Source organism: Biomphalaria glabrata, chromosome 5 (genome assembly GCF_947242115.1).
Source record: "Biomphalaria glabrata chromosome 5, xgBioGlab47.1, whole genome shotgun sequence".
In the NCBI taxonomy this organism is placed as follows: Eukaryota; Metazoa; Mollusca; class Gastropoda; family Planorbidae; genus Biomphalaria; species Biomphalaria glabrata.
This window is the reverse complement of record NC_074715.1, coordinates 43,687,976-43,705,771: the sequence shown is the minus strand read 5'-3', so window position 1 is coordinate 43,705,771 and position 17,796 is coordinate 43,687,976. Positions and strand designations below refer to the sequence as shown.

At 36.9% G+C, this 17,796-nt stretch overlaps 1 protein-coding gene across 2 annotated transcripts; it reads left to right on the top strand.

Annotated features, from left to right (window-relative positions):
- The first annotated feature begins 3,494 nt into the window (after positions 1-3,494).
- LOC106074780 (uncharacterized) lies at positions 3,495-16,933 on the top strand. Of its 2 annotated transcripts, XM_056031307.1 has the most exons (3): positions 3,495-3,844; positions 5,859-6,092; positions 13,157-16,933. In XM_056031307.1, exons 1-3 carry the CDS (start codon positions 3,788-3,790, stop codon positions 14,807-14,809), a joined length of 1,944 nt encoding a protein of 647 aa, XP_055887282.1. In that variant the 5' UTR covers positions 3,495-3,787; the 3' UTR covers positions 14,810-16,933. The 2 variants fall into 2 exon arrangements, with proteins under 2 accessions (XP_055887282.1, XP_055887283.1); XM_056031308.1 differs by lacking the exons at positions 3,495-3,844; positions 5,859-6,092 and adding an exon at positions 11,155-11,245.
- Positions 16,934-17,796: the final 863 nt, after the last annotated feature.

Genomic DNA, 17,796 nt, shown 5'->3' with positions numbered 1-17,796 from the left:
ATTGAAAGTGTTGACTATTAGAGATGTTAGCTATTGAAAGTGTTGACTATTAGAGATGTTAGCTATTGAAAGTGTTGACTATTAGAGATGTTAGCTATTGAAAGTGTTGACTATTAGAGATGTTAGCTGTTGAAAGTGTTGACTATTAGAGATGTTAGCTATTGAAAGTGTTGACTATTAGAGATGTTAGCTATTGAAAGTGTTGACTATTAGAGATGTTAGCTATTGAAAGTGTTGACTATTAGAGATGTTAGCTATTGAAAGTGTTCACTATTAGAGGTGTTAGCTATTGAAAGTGTTGACTATTAGATATGTTAGCTATTGAAAGTGTTGACTATTAGAGATGTTAGCTATTGAAAGTGTTGACTATTACAGATGTTAGCTATTGAATTCTACCTTTAAAAATTTAAAGGTAATGGGTTACCCGAGACTTTAAACAAGTACACTAATTTCCATCATCGTTACAATGAATACATGTCCCATTGGTTGATCCAGTGAACATTGTCTTGAAGCTATCCTAGTGAACGAGATGGGACGTATTGAAACATATTTCCTTATTCCGTTTTGTCACGTTTTGTCTCTCCCTTCCCTTTCTCAAAGCAAGTTGAAATTTTGTATAATTATTTAGAGTCGATGATAATATATGATTTTTTTTTAAAAGTAATTAGCTAATCAATTAGTGATAGACTAATTAATCAATTTTGTTTGATTTAGAAAACAGGGAGCTATTTCCTGCAGTATTGAGATATATATAGCGGTGAAGTTTGGATTTGTTTCCTTTAGATAAGATGTTTTTAACTTGATTTTTTTTGTATATTTTGCTTGTTTCTTCAATTTTTTTTAGTTAGATCAAATGTATAATCAATAAAAAAAAATGTCCAGTGTCATCTACCGAAGATACTATCAAGTTATTTCACCATTTATTTACGGGCTGACCTTTTCTGGTCAATAAAATTTCCAATAAAATCCTGCCATTAACTAGTTTCAGCTCTACATGTAGTGTTTACCTATTCGACTTAATATCGATCTCTCAATAGTCGATACATTGTCTGGTCTGGTCTTTAGCACAGAGACGTCTAGAAAGTATGTCTAGAGAGACTGCTTGTCCGTTGCTGTGGTGCACATCATTCAGCACAATTATTTGCAATAGATTTCAAGTAAAATCAAATATAACAAACTGAAGTAGGGAGTTAGTAACACGCGTTAGTAGGAGGCCCCTGTGGCTCAGTCGAATGATGAAGTAGGGAGTTAGTAACACGAGTTAGTAGAAGGCCCCTGTGGCTCAGTCGAATGCTGAAGTAGGGAGTTAGTAACACGAGTTAGTAGAAGGTCCCTGTGGCTCAGTCGAATGCTGAAGTAGGGAGTTAGTAACACGAGTTAGTAGAAGGTCCCTGTGGCTCAGTCGAAAGCTGAAGTAGGGAGTTAGTAACACGAGTTAGTAGAAGGTCCCTGTGGCTCAGTCGAAAGCTGAAGTAGGGAGTTAGTAACACGAGTTAGTAGAAGGCCCCTGTGGCTCAGTCGAATGATGAAGTAGGGAGTTAGTAACACGAGTTAGTAGGAGGCCCCTGTGGCTCAGTCGAATGATGAAGTAGGGAGTTAGTAACACGAGTTAGTAGAAGGCCCCTGTGGCTCAGTCGAATGCTGAAGTAGGGAGTTAGTAACACGAGTTAGTAGAAGGTCCCTGTGGCTCAGTCGAAAGCTGAAGTAGGGAGTTAGTAACACGAGTTAGTAGAAGGCCCCTGTGGCTCAGTCGAATGATGAAGTAGGGAGTTAGTAACACGAGTTAGTAGAAGGCCCCTGTGGCTCAGTCGAATGCTGAAGTAGGAAGTTAGTAACACGAGTTAGTAGAAGGTCCCTGTGGCTCAGTCGAATGATGAAGTAGGGAGTTAGTAACACCAGTTAGTAGAAGGCCCCTGTGGCTCAGTCGAATGCTGAAGTATGGAGTTAGTAACACAAGTTAGTAGAAGGCCCATGTGGCTCAGTCGAATGATGAAGTAGGGAGTTAGTAACACGAGTTAGTAGGAGGCCCCTGTGGCTCAGTCGAATGATGAAGTAGGGAGTTAGTAACACGAGTTAGTAGGAGGCACCTGTGGCTCAGTCGAAAGCTGAAGTAGGGAGTTAGTAACACGAGTTAGTAGAAGGCCCCTGTGGCTCAGTCGAAAGCTGAAGTAGGGAGTTAGTAACACGAGTTAGTAGAAGGCCCCTGTGGCTCAGTCGAATGCTGAAGTAGGGAGTTAGTAACACGAGTTAGTAGAAGGTCCCTGTGGCTCAGTCGAAAGCTGAAGTAGGGAGTTAGTAACACGAGTTAGTAGAAGGTCCCTGTGGCTCAGTCGAAAGCTGAAGTAGGGAGTTAGTAACACGAGTTAGTAGAAGGCCCCTGTGGCTCAGTCGAATGATGAAGTAGGAGTTAGTAACACGAGTTAGTAGAAGGCCCCTGTGGCTCAGTCGAATGCTGAAGTAGGGAGTTAGTAACACGAATTAGTAGGAGGCCCCTGTGGCTCAGTCGAATGATGAAGTAGGGAGTTAGTAACACGAGTTAGTAGAAGGCCCCTGTGGCTCAGTCGAATGCTGAATTAGGGAGGTTAAGAACACTAATGAGTAGAAAGTTACTATGGCTCAGTCGTACTCAAACAATAGCCTACGTTATGCACCAACTCATTGGCTACATAATTAACATTTTAAAAACTAAAGATTAGTTGGAGAATCATAAAAAGGTCTATATGGTCTTTGTACCTATTATGAGCATGATGAAGATTATAGCAAAATCGGATTTTAATATTAGTCATGCTAGAGCTTACAAGATAAACTCCTGCGTAACTGAAACTGTTTTATTAGTTTTAAAAAAGTTTTATTCCTATTAGTAGGCTATTGGTTATGTGGTTCCAGAATACATACCATATTAGAAAAATAAAAAGAATAACTTTAAAAATACTAAAAGAAGCCGTTGTTTTTTTATCAAGCATGTTGAAGGCGTTAGACCTTGAAATCAAAGTAATACCATTTTCCCAAATAATGTAGGCCTAAGTCAAATATATTTTATTGAAAAAAAAATAGGCTATAGGTAGCCTACAATTATTTAGAACTGAAAATCCAAATTGTTAAAATTACTAGCACACATTTCTAAGATTAACTGTAACTATATTTGTTGACCTTATGTTAGCTCCAAAGACTGCGTTGGGAAATTATTGATTTTTGCTTCATTCGATCTCACAAAAATAATTGGAATAAATAAAAGAGTAAATTTGATATTGACACAAATGCACGCACATTCGTTATTATTCTCCTGTCAAATCTGAGAGCGGGGAGAACTGGAGGGTTGTTATGAAAATAAAAGAAATGGCCAGGCAGACGACAATTTGATTGTGAGCTGCAGACGATACAACGGCGGGAACTCAACGGCACGCGCTGCCCTGCGCGTGGAGTCTGAACGAGATTCCACAACATTGTAAGCAATATTTTCAAATATTTATTAACGTCTTCACTGGAGAGCGACACAGCAGGGTTTCAATGATTGCTTTTATTGTTTTGTGTGTGTAATAGGACACAATTGTGTCTATATTTAATAATCTCATTGTAAAGCTTGGCTTGAAATTATACTGTAGTCATAGTGCATCATAAAAGTGTTTGATTATTAAATGACAAGTAAAGGCTTTATACAGAAAGAAAATTTGATTGTAAATTGGATTTAAAACTACAAAGAGTGTATAGCATATGCTAAGTCGATAATCCTGTTTTATTATTTCTCAAAGAACAGAGTCATATAGATTAATGTTCTTAATCCTGTAACATGATGTCGCTGTCGACCCCTTTAGTGGATGCTATTAAGCAAAATAATTTTCGACAGGTAGGTCTAGCAAAAACACTTAATCTTATATTGTTGTATTTGTTTGTATTACGACAATTACGATTATTAGACTAGCATATACCTCTTGCAGGACGGTATGGTTAGAACTCGGGATTCTCGTGACGACTGTTCGGAGGACATTCCTTCTTTATTCGTTAAACTATAAGATATTACTGGCATTGTACGATTTAAAAAGAGGGTTCCCGGTCATTTCATCCTGGTTCACTTCATCCCAGGTCACTTCATCACTAGTAACTTCATCCCCGGATCAAGACTCCACGGAAAAGGAGGCGGGAGGCCGGGAGTGAATATTAAATTGACAAAGTCTACCAAGTTTCCAATTGAAATAGATTGACATGTATACATCCCATAAAATGCCTTAAAGGGATGGAGCAAACTAAATACCATTAGATGGTTTAACGACTCCATGTTACAGCACTAGTGTTCTATTGTTATTATTATATATTATTGCTAGAGTAAAGCAATCCACATCTTCTATCTTATATTATAAATTACAGACGTTACTTCAAAAGAGAAGGCAATTACGTCATACTAATTAGAGATTTAAGCTTTGATAATGTCGTTGGTTTTCCTGGCTGATTCAGGCAATCCATTCTATGCTCTAAAGGTTCTAGGAAAGAAGGAGCACGTGTAGGAATTAGTCCTAGCATATAGAATAAGAAGTTCGCCTTTATCTTTCTGAGTATTTTCTTAGTTATTTTGTTTTTAGTTTGTAAGTTCTTTTCTAGTTTAGTTGACTGCGATTCATAGCCTACAGGGTGGGAATGGAAGAATAGTTTCAGTAGAAAGAACCATTTCACGGTAGGCCTATATTGATCCAGAGAAAAGATTCAAACTAAATCTATTTCAAGCAATTACTAGGGTGTATTCTGCCAATGAAATAGTAGGGTAATAACCTATATACAAAATACATAGTTTTATTCAATCAATATACTTGCATGTGTTGTCCTGATATTCAGACTGTTAAAGTTTAGCTAATTAAACAGAATCTTTAAATTAAATTAGAGATATATTAAAATGGGATTTGAATCCAGGAGCCTCGCGTCGCTTCGGCAGTCTAGGGATTTATCGCTTGACAAACAATCCTGTCCCACTTTTATCTCACTAGTGGTTTCTTGGACAAAATCATTGACTAATAATCCGAGTAGGCCTAGGCCCTAACTCAATGTTGTATTAGGCCTAGGCCCTAATTAAAGTGTATTTTTACCTTTGAGTACATTGTAGTGGTACAAAATGTCAACATTAGGCCAAGATATAACTTGCCCTCTGCTAGACTAAATGATAATATAGTGTTTGGTTAAATGAAAGTTTTCGGTTTAATTTAGAGAATGAGTTGAACCTTTTTCCCCTCCTTATTCTGAATCTGACTATTCTGACTGACCGCATCACGAATGAAGAGATTAGAAACAGGATTAATACAGCAATTGAACCCCACGATGACCTGCTAACCAGTGTCAAAAAACGTGAACTCAAACTCTATGGCCACATCACAAGGTCCTCAGGGCTCGCAAAGACCTTCCTTCAGGGAACGGTACTGGAAGGATAAGAAGAGGAAGACAAATGAAGCTATGGGAAGGCAACATCAAAGAATCAAATTCTATCCAAGGCAAAAGACAGAGAGGAATGGAGAAGGACGGTTAACAGATTTTATATGGTGCCCCAACGGTTCAACAGACTAGAGGATAGGTGAAGGTGAAGGTATTCTGATTCAAAAACTAATTGTGGTTATTGTTTATTATCAGAATTCTTTTCTTGCTTAGGGTTTTACTAAGTGTGGAAATAAGTCTAGAGTTTCTATGGAATATAACATAATTGTCCAACTCCAAACTGTTTTCGCCATATCATTTGGTTTTGAAGAGTTGATGTCATTTTATTCTTCAATCTGGAGTGAAATTTCATTATTAGATATTTGGTTTCGCACTGTATGCAGTATGTACAACATTATATAACCAACATACTTTTGGATAGTAATTTTTTTAAAAATCCCCCACAGGTCACACTGTATCTGGAAGCCGGATGTGATGCTAACGAAACGAACACCTCTGGATGGACACCCCTGATCGCGTCTATGGTGTTTATTAGTAATGAAGATGCCAGAGCACGCGTCATTGATCAGCTGATCAAAGCTGGCGCTGACGTCAACAAGGCGGACAATCGAAGAAAATGCCCTTTGACCTTCGCCTGCTCGCTAAATCAAAAAGACAGCGTGAAACGTCTGCTAGAACAGGTAAGCTGACCTGGTCAAGTCTCTGCGCTACACGGCACCAAAATTAATCTTTAGGCTTTTTCTGGCATAAATAGGAAAGTTTTTGATTTGTGTGTTGTGTAAAAGAACAAAAATAGGAACTTTCTAAAAACCCATTTTGTCAATGACCAATGATTTATACAATATTTCCTTTCTGTATAGCTTTTTTAGTGGACAGAATCCTTATCTATAATGATCATTAACAATACGTGGTGCACACAGACCCTCTATCTCTATCTATAAATATGCCAACTCCCTAGCTCCCTGTCATTTTACTCAAATCGATGTTTTCCTCACTGATTATTAATTTCCCCACTTAAATAAAAAAAATGTAGCTAGTTACTACTTACTAGATATTTAAAAAAAATAATTACTTTTCAAACTAGAAATGAATTTTTCCAATTAATGTTTTCCACGAGGGTTTCTTTGTCCAATACGTTTTAATGAAGGTTAAATGCAAATATTTTAGAGCACAAAAGTATACACTGAGCTGCATTCCTGAATAAGAGTGCATTTAAGACTTTCTTTTGGAATGGCGGAAAGTGATTCTACAGTGTACGAGTCACAAATATGTTTGGGGGTAGCCCAAAAGTAAGGAGTAGGGTTCCAGCCAATAAAAAACAACATGTAGCCATCAACTATTTCAACGTAGCGAATCACGAGTAGTGGGTAGTAGAATCATAAAACAAGCTATGCAATATGCATTTCTGAAATAGTAAAAATTATTAAAACTTTTGTCACGGGACTGGGGGATGAAAAAGTGAAAAGGGGGGGGGGGAATTATAAACAAAAAACAGTAAAAAAGGTGTTTTAAATTATCTTTAGAACCTCTCGCGCCATAAAGGCTGCGTCAAAACGGCTAGCGTCATATCGTCGCGTACCCTCTTTGTATCTAATAACTTTATGGGAATGTGAACGAAGGAAAAGCAATAGAGAAAAGAGAACTAAAACTGTTGTAACTACAATATATTTATAGTGTACACTGTACAGAGTCATCCTAAATCGTTTATATTTTGTGAAGTCATTTTTGTTGTTAAAGATGATTGCAAGGAGAACGTATGTTTTAAGATTGAAAATTGAAACTGCAGAAAAAGTGACAGGAAAATGTCTAACGTTGTTGTTGTTTTTATTGACTACATAATTAGTCATTGTAATTACCAGGATGTCTATATAGACGCTTTTAAACTAAAGACAACCACTACCATAAATATAATAAGTGCCTTGTGGGCCAGTGAGTTCAAGGACAATGATGAAGAGCAGGGCCAAGGTTTTCGTGTATCTGCTGATGTAAACTAAAGGTGATGTCATAGATTGAAGAGAAAGCAGACACCATCATTCTTTAGCGTCTTTGTTAGTGTGGGGATTTCCATTTTATAAAGCATTGTTTCATGTTTATTCTGAATCACACAGTTGTTTGCAAAAGTTAAGTTTCCTTTTCAGGCCTTACGATCTATTGTGCAGACGATGTATTGGTTATTTGTTTCTATGACCAACGGTTAATGAGCAGTGTGTCATGTGGCCAGCTTGACGACCAACCGCCTTTACTTTCCCCAACTAAAGTTGGGAACCCATTAGAGATGGGTGAATTTAAGGGCGACCTAAAAATATAGAAATTCAAAAATCCCTGTATTCCCCGAGATTCGACCAGGACCCCAGGTTCGGAAGCCAAGCGATTGCCCCTCAACCACCGTTGACTGCATTCAATATCTGTGGTTGAGTTCCGGTATTATATTATCAGACACTGTTCCTCTATTCAAATGTATTATTTTCTCTATTATAAGGCGAATGCCTTATTCTGTGTAGCTGAGTTTCGATCTGTTTAACATGTCCTAATAGGACTTACGGACTACAAAGTAACAATAATATTCCAGTAACGATCACAGTGGTTTTGATCTTTGAGTCGGACGTACTTCTACCAGGACGTAATAGGCCTGCTATAGAAAATAGAAACTACCATGCAATTAGGGCAACTGTTTAACTTTATTTGTGTGAGCTTTTCAAATTCTTGTTTGCGTTGTTTGTCTATCTGATGTTTCCATTTTGGGAAAGCTTTTAGTACTGCTAATATTTGACTGAAGCTAAGTACAGATTGGAAGCTTGTTGAAACACACACGATACATAGATCGGTGAGTGTAGGCCCTCCGATCTGTTCGATATACAATCAATTTAACAGGCGCAAGTTTTTTAAAAAGTATTCTTCCATAATTATCTACTACTCTGATTTTAAATCACCGAGACTTTAACGTATTTGCATGTAATCCACACGTTCGAGACATTGGTCGGTAGGAATTTTGGGAGAAAATGTTTGCTGGAGTGTTTTATAGAGCATTTGTCAATACAAAGAGATGAAAATAGAATACTTTTTAATGGTATAACATTACCCCTTTATATGATTGTGTAGTGCATAGCATTCACTATAATTTAACACCGCTTTAATATATATTATGTTTGACAGTTTTCTGGTGAAGTAGATTGTACATTTCCAAGCCATTGAAGTTAATAGTAAACTAAAGAATTTTTTTATAGTTTAATTTCCATTAATGACTATTTCAATTTAATAATAGAAATTCAATCTTTTTTTTTTTTTTCAAATATATTTTGGCCTCGTTCTTGAATGTCATAATTGTATTAGCCAATACACAGAGTAAAGGGAGTACCCATTTCTCTTCTTCGCCGTCATCAGTAAGACTGAATGATCCCCAAATAACTACAGTAGTCAAACATGACATGAATAGCACAGTGGTTTCCAGATCAGATGTTCACCAATGAGTATTTCTCGAGCGCTATTTCAAACTGGTCTCTTGATAAAGTAGACCTATTCTTGGGGGCAATATTCTTTGCTTTCTGAGACTTGTGTAGTTTAGTTTTATTCTCAATCTTCTGTGTTAGTTTTTCTTTCTCTGCTTCTATATCCTTTGATAATTCAGGTATAACTGCAAGGTAACAGTTATTTCATTCTGGAACTGTCTTTCCATTAATTTCAGTGAATTTATCCGATGGTTATAAGTCCCCCACCACTAGATACCAAACCATATCTTCATTTTTTCAAACAAGTTGGTTCGAGGCTGCTTATTTTGTAATTTCCTGCCAATTCTTATAGTTTTGAACACTATCCTTGTCGCCACCTAATGGCGGCGTTTGTAAGAAATGGTAGCTCCCCCTAGACATGTATAAAATAAAACTTCCGTAAGAAGATTTAAATTTAAAAAAAAAAAATGACTTGGGCATTGACCATCTAATGAAATTAATCGAGACCAATCATCATGGAAGGCCTAAACACTGACCTACAACATCGCTACCTGTGGGCAGTTTAGACCAATAGCTTGTTGCCACGTTGTAAAGACCTGTGACCTGGCCTCGATCTAATCCACTAGTCGGTACCCTAACCTATATATTTAATCCAAACACATTCGTTTCCTGAAATCATACCTGAGAGAAAAAAGATTATAAAAAAAATGTAAAAAAAAACAACCCTGCTCCCTCTTCCTCCGTTCAATTTACTCCCACCTTGTTTTAAGACTCCGCCATTTAAAAGCCCTCCCTCCCCATAAAGATGAAGGCGATGCTGGGCACATCACAAACACAGCGGCAACACCAGTGTTTCGATCTATTGATTTCCTGAATCGCGGAGCAGACAACAAAAGACCAACACCGGGAGTACAGCTAGTCAAGGAAGGCTCCCTAGGAGGGTTCGATCTCTACCCTGTAATCAGTCGATAAAATCGATGCAGCGACCGAGAACTAATCTAGTGGCAGGACTCAGGCAGAAATATATAAATATCGATACTGGTACATATGATAATTATTCCGAATTTAGTTGCCAGTGTTGGTTTTTTACAATGAGAATTACTTTTGATAAATGGTTTAAGAATGTGACCTAATGGTTTGCCTGGTCAATTCTTTTCTAGTTCGTTATGCCCTGTTATGTTCCTGTATTTCGCTTCGTCCGTTAGCTCACAAATCGTGTGCTATTCAATCAATTCTCACTGGCCTATGTCACCCTATGTGGCCTAAACTTGATGAGATTTATTGTAAGATATGTTTTAAATCATTTTAATATTTGGATAATGAGAAACTCTTCAGAAAACTTAAATCTTGCAGTAAATTTCTTCAACTGTAGGATTTTTCTTTAACAGAAATGGTTGCCCAAACGTTGACTTTGGAAATCGTGCAAGGTGGAAAGAAATGTTAAGTGATCAAAATATTAGATAACTATTCTAGCTCGTTAATAACAAAATCTGCTTTGAAAATGTCTTTAAGGCCTTCAACGTGTGCTCTTGTAGTCCATAACTAAGATGATTCCTCTTTCAGACCTTTCGATCTATAGAGCAGATGATGTTAAGGTCATCTGTTTCTTTGGCCAACGGTTAAAGAGCAGGTAGTCATGTGGCCAGCACGACAACCAACCGTCTTTACTTTCTCCAACTAATTGTTTGTTAAGCTGACTATGCTTTCAATAATATATTTTATTAAGTATTTCAATTGTTAATTATCGTAACACTTAATCTTATTCAAATGAGACCTTTATATTTATATTTAAACAGTTATGGGAAAGCCTATTTCTTGAATTATTGTTTGGTTTAAATTTAGTTTGGTCACGGGCCAATATACAATGCCTCGACTGTTATTTGGTGATATTATTTTTTTTTGAAGGAAATCATCTAAAAAAAATATATATTTGTTATTTTTTTTAGTGATTGCTTTCCAGACAAAATAATTTCACACGTTATTCCGTCAATAGTTAAGATAGATAATCCATAAGCGTCTTTGATGTAGGATTGCTAATCGATGGTCATTACTAGCAGGAGGCGATATCGCGGTATCGACATCACCCACATAGAATACGTCATCACAAGGGAAGGAACGACAACTCCTTTTTTAAAACGCTTCAATTTTTCTACGCAGGTGACTGGAAGTTAAAGGAGCCATCTCGTTTCTTCCTTTGTGGCAGGAAGCTGATCTCCAATCAAGTCCTAAAGGGCAATTAATCAATGTTTATGTTTTTTTATTGTGTTCGTCGTTTCTAGAATGTATGTGCTGTTGCGGGCACGGTGACAATCAATCATGTTTATTGACTGTGTGCTGTTTAATGTAAAGGGTGTTCTATTGTAGAGTGATGACATTTTCTACTTGTGGTAAGATAATTCTGTTCTCATGTAGGTTACATATTAGCTTAAGCAAACTGAATTGCAATCTTATCTTATAAATTACAGACGCTTCTTCATAAGTCATAAAGGAAGATAATTACGTCCTACTCGTATCCATGTGTAAGCTGGTGTTTCTGGCTCAATTCAGACAATCCGTTCCATGCTCTAAAAGGGAAGAGGGTGTTCTGGTGCCAATAGGGGCCAGCATTTACAATAAGAAATGTGCTTTTATCTTTGTGTCTTTCTGGATACTTTATTAGTTTTTGTTTTTTTTTTTTTATTTGTTAGTTATTGTTTAGTGTTTTATAAAGATCTTTTATCCACTACTTTTTAACCTATTGTCCTGAAGTGTCTATAAGTTTTGGTATTTTACTGATGGCGCTACTCTAGACATGTTGGAGTATAGCAACACACATACGAAGGGTTCTTCAGTTTACATCAACTTATCAAATTTTTTTTATTTGAACGAATTTTTCTTCGCTGGTCGATTTAAAAAAAAAATTACTTGAAAGTTTTTAGTTGTTCCTTCAAAGAATGAACATTGCTACATCGTAGCTCCAATGTCGTGCTGGACGGCGGGTAATGGTAGGGCGTGAGTTCGAAATCGATGACGATCAAGCGCATACCTTACTGCCAGGCAGCCATTCTTAAAACACCAGAATGTGACACTCAGTTCATAGCTAGGTCACTTACTTTGTCACTACTGTGTGACATCCATCTTCTTAGTACAAGAACTTAATTGGCTTTCTTTTAGGCGTCTGCTCTGACATTGAGCTTCTCATGAGAAGACATGGCAACAAAGTCTGATCGTCATTGAGACGCTAAGAAATTAATTTGATTTATATTGATGGGGATAGTTCCAAAAGTAAAATAGTTCAACTATTTGTAGTCATATATTCTGATCCACCTATAACTGGTCTGGCTGTGGTCCAGTCTGGGCCATTGATCTACATAGTCAATTAGTTTGATTTGTTTATATAACTTTTTGAATTGTGTACATTATGTGTTCTTTTATTTACATATTACGTTATAATAAAGCGATGCCATATTAAAAACATTAACAACAGGGCCGGTCCTACAGATTGCGGGGCCCTATGCGAAACGGGTAGCGCGGGGCCTATTCTGGATTGTGATAAGGATAATTAGTAAAAAAAAATAATATTTTGTATTAGAAACTAAATTCATTTTTGCATTTTATTCAGACTTTACTAAGTACAAAATCACTGTAACATTAGCATTACGAGCCATCCACAGTAGATAGTAGTTTTCCAACAAAAAGCCGATAAACAATCAAATCTTCCTTTTAGATTAACTATCGACTAGCAAAATATAACTTTTGGTGTTGTTTTTTTTAAAGGTCGAGATAGATTTAGATCTACATTTGTATGCCAGTGACTATCAAAGTACATTAAGCATGTGAACTTCTTATTTTGGTTAAAATTAAACTTATTATTACATTTTTATTAAATACAAGCTGACAAGCTGTTTTTTTATTGCTAGTAGGATTGGCGTTTTCCGTACTGAATGACTCCCGGAAATGACAATTTTATCTGTTTTTAAGGAGATTAGCATCGGTTTTCAGGAGATTTTAATAATTTCAGGAGATTTTCAAGATTTTTTCGTATATTTTACTATTTCAGTAGAATTCCAGAAACCCTTTAATAATAAGTTTAAATGGTTTATTTTATTAATTTACTCCTATAATTCGCGCGGGGCCTATGAAAGTGCAGGACCCACTGCGGCCGCATAGGTTGCAGTGGCCTAAGACCGGCCCTGATTAACAATCATCTTTTTAAATTTATACAAACAATTTTATGTGCAAAAGATATGTCTTTAATAGTAATGTTTCAACGGGTTGATTATGTTGTTAATTGACGTATATACTTTGATATTCAACAGAAATCTATTAATTCTGACTCAACAGACTGGAATGGCTTGACGCCGCTGATGCATGCTTCTGCTCTTGGTCATGATGAGGTTGTCAGAACTATGATGGAGTACTCGAGGACTGGTGTTGTGTCCATTAATATAGAAGTCAAGGACAATGACGGGCACACCGCTTTGGATCACGCCACCCATAGCGGTAATTCTGGAGACAGTGTTCGCGAGTTGTTACAGAACTATAGTGAAGATATTGGTGCCGTCAGATGTCCGTCGCCAACTGGTCACGGTAATGAAATAGAACTTGTAGAGATTAGATCCGTCTCTAGGCACGGACACTCACATTTTAATTCAGACTCTTTGAATAAAACAGCAATTCATCCATCACAAGATCGTAAAAAGAATGACTTGACATCAGAGATCCAGACCTGGGCGTCTGAAATTAAAGAGCAACACTTGGAGGCTGAAAGACTGTCCGCTCTGAGACCTCCATCAAGCTTGACAAAGTCTGCATCGCATGTGGACAAATCAAGACACAAACTTGGTAGTGAACGATCTCCGTCATCGCTCTCTGTTCCCGATGCCCATCACGTGCGGCCACACTCTCCGTCTAGACTCAGAAACCGGAAAGACGACCACAGCGGAGACGAAGACGATGAAGACTTAAGCCTTGAAAGTCTCTCGGACCTTTTGGGAACAGTCCGTCAGTACGCCAAAGAAATTCATGAGATCTACGCCCCGATCCAAAAAGATAAGGAGGAAAGAATGCGCAAAAAGTCTGAGAAAATGGAGAGAAGAAAAAGCAAGGACTCCGCTTCTAAGAATAGTAAAGATAATGCAGACCGTTTCTTTAAGCCAGGACAGCATGAAGTTCGCGTGGAGGTTCATAAAATCGAAGAACAATTAAAGCAACAAATTCAAGGTGGAGGTCGTGGACGGGTCAATCATTCTAAAAGCCAAGAGCCGTCTCCGACTCACCCAGTAGCCTCTTTAATTGTTGAGAACGAGCAGTTATCAAGCACTTGGCCCAGAGGGCGCCACAGAGCCCATTCGCACGAAAGATTCTGGTCTGAAGGCAACATAGTCAAACATAACTCTTTGAAAGCATCCACGTCTGCGGCAGGATCTTTCAGGCCACCGCTTCCAGCCGACTGGAACCAGGGTTCAAACCTTAAAAACGAGAAGGACATTCTAAGTAAAGCATTCCAACGTTTGAACATCCCCAGCAAAGATCCTATCTTTGACTACAAAAAGAATGCTTCATCCAACCAACAGCTACAGAAACAGCTCATGTCATCTCGCCAAAGCGTCATTGACGTGGCCAAGCAGCACCTGCAAACCCGCCAGGGACCCTTACCTAGCATTAGCATAATCCCTCCACCAAGTGAGCATGGGGGTCTCTGGCGTTCTGGAGGTGGCGTTCTGCCTTCTGCTCCCCAACCAGAAGACGACTCCCAGTCGTACGTCCTGCCATCCACGCCCACATATGATACCAACGAGAATAGGGACTTTGTCATTCCAATGGGACCTGTCTCCACAGAAGATAAACCACTTCGACACTCCAAAAACGGAGGTATAGGGGTAAAATCAAGTAGCAAGGTTGGACTTAGGAGAAGGAAATCTGTAGAGCAAGGTCTAGGTCAAGGCAACGTTGTCTTAGAGAAATATTGACTTTCACTGAGACATAGAACCAGTTCACTACCTGTTCACCATTTCATGTTATAGGTTTTATGCCAGTAAGCATTGTGTTGAAGGCAAATTATATTATGCACAGTATTTAATTATTGAAGCTTTAACACACACAAAAAAACAACATTTTGATAACTTAATTTACATCGAGTTGATTGCTTCAAATCAAAATTTTAGTACATGAATAGATCGAATCAGAATCATTTTAATTCATTTGGTGGGTAACTCATCAAAATTTTCTGAATTACTTTGGTTAAAAATAGGCTAAATGACCTCTAATTAAATATATAGTCTAAGTGACCTCTAATTAAACATGCCTATGTTTCTGTTCCAGAACTTGTGAACACAACTTTTTCATGATTGTCGACTATGTGCTTTGAAATAAAAGCACAGTTAATGCATTCGAGTAGATGTTTTTATTGAAAGACATCTTAGTTGATTATGTACATTGAACAAAGTGATTATGTACATTGAACAAATGATCACTCTCTTAGATGCGGAAACTTTTGCTTTAACCATTTATATTCTATCTACATTCATTTTTTTTCTACATTTGTATTTTATTTTTTAGTTTAAATTTGTTTAAACATTCAAAAGTATATCTACATCTCGATTTTTATCAATTATGGCAATAGATCCTAGTTAGCCTTCATTATCATTTGATTCATATGATATTTGTACTAGTACACAGATTGAAAAAAGAATTTTAGTTTTCCCTAGATATTTTTTTCCCTCCAAAACACTAACAGCTTTTTATTTGGACGCTCACGTCATATCTACGCAGTCCTAGCTGTGGTCTACATATTTTGCCATATCTAGCAAAAACAAAACCATTGTCTGCCGGTGGTCGGTTTAGGTTCTGTGTCCGTCTACGTCTGTCTTCGACAGTAACTTTCCTTTTAGTCTCAAATATGTATGCCGTGGCCTTTATAATAAATCTCCGTCTGTCTCGTTTGGAAGCCGCCTGCTGCTAGGCAGTTAAAGCAAGCTAGTCTTAAAAGCATTTCGGAAGTTTTAAACGCTTTCTGTATAGTACCAAACAAGATTGTAGCTGAATAAATCACTCCGCTTAAAATAAATCAGTGGCTTTACCAAACAATAATAGTCTCAACCCACAAGTGAAATCTGTGGTTGAGAGGCTTGAACTGCTTGGCTACCTATCAAGAGGGCTTGGGTTCGACACTCGACTCGAACAAAATTGTGTTTAATGGGCGCCTAAAGGTAGCACTGGAATCTTCTCCTAGATACCCCCTTTCCCCCAGTGGTCTGCAAAAGAGATTGGCCCATAGCGCACTGAGCATGCTATAAGCATAAGCTATATGAAATCATTTTTTTCAAAGTACTATAAATAAAAAAACAGAACTAGGGTAGTCCTAACTTATATTTGACTTTAAAATTTTTTTAATCTCAATTTCTTCTCTTAGTTGATTTATATCATTTTATCTTAAACACAAAAAGTATAAATAAATTTAAAAAATAAAACAGCCTCTGCTAAATTTCAAGGCCAGACACTTTATCTGAAGATAGACTGAGACACTTTATTTGAAGATCTATTCATTGAGACAGTTCATCCGAAGATAGACCAATCGAGATAGACCCATTGTGACACTTTATCTCAGCTGAATAGAATGCGTGTATTGTTCATGCTGTTTTCTGTCTCAGCATCAATTCATTATTCATGTCATTCATTAATACAGCTCAATGAATCAGGTCAGTTCACTCATTAATGATTCGCAATGCACCAGGTCAATAAGAGGAATATCTTCCTAACTAATCGATTCTTCATGTCTGTTAGCGAGGTCAACGTCAGCTACGTGAATTAAAACTTACAAAAAGTGACATTTTTACACTGCCAATCAGCTCTCACACTCTTCTAGATCTAAGTTGAGACACAAAACATCGTGAGGATCTAGAGTTCAAAGAAAAATCACAGAAATTCTGTTCTTGAATTTCCCCCCATTTCAGAAAATTGCTGTTTCTTCTAGTTGTTTATTGAGGTCTCAGATTACAATGCGATTAAATAACCATTTTTTTAAATTTCTGTATTATCAGTAAGCATACTTATACATGGTGGCAGGCTGTTTTTCCTAACTGATCTTCAGAACATATAGGCCTTGATTTTAATTATATGACTGTTGTTGTTTAGAGAGAGAGAGTAGTCCTTAAGGGACTGCAGGCACGACATGGCCTAAATTGTGCCGATGTGCCTCAAATCAACAAATCAAATCAAAAACCTATATTTTTTAAATGTATATATATATATATATATATATATATATATATATATATATATATATATATATATATATATATATATATATTTCCAGATGGCAATTAACGATTCTGTAACTAATTGTCAAAATATAATTTCTATATAAATTATAATGTTATGGTGTGTGCATTAGGCTTACAACAGTAAAACAAAGATCCAGAGCTAATGTTTTAATCTTTGTTTACTAGTAATTTAAGCAGTACTCCTACCTCTAATTATCAAACTACAAAATCTAATCTAAATGAACAGTATATTTCAGCAAAGACCTTGCAGTAATAATTAATGGCATGATTAGACTTACTCAGTACAACTTTTCTTATTAAGATTCTTAGTTCTGTTTGCATCCACTTTCATCTTTTTATAGATATCTATTAGACTTTTTTACTTTCTTTTTTTTTTCCACAATGATTTGTGAATGAAAGTTGAAAGTGTGTTAAAGTCACTTCATTTGCCATGAACACATTTTTAAAGCTGAATTCTTATTAGAGACGAAGGCAGACAACTGCTGACAGTAGTATTCCTTCTACAAGATGAATTATGTTTCTTTCAGCATTGATTTTAAATAGCATGTAGCTGTCCCTTTCAACTGACCACAAAGCTGTAGTGCTTGTATTGCACAACTTTCAATTATTTAGGGTTCACACCATAGAAACTATTGATCTATGCCCAAACACTCTGTCAGACGTTACGACGCGAT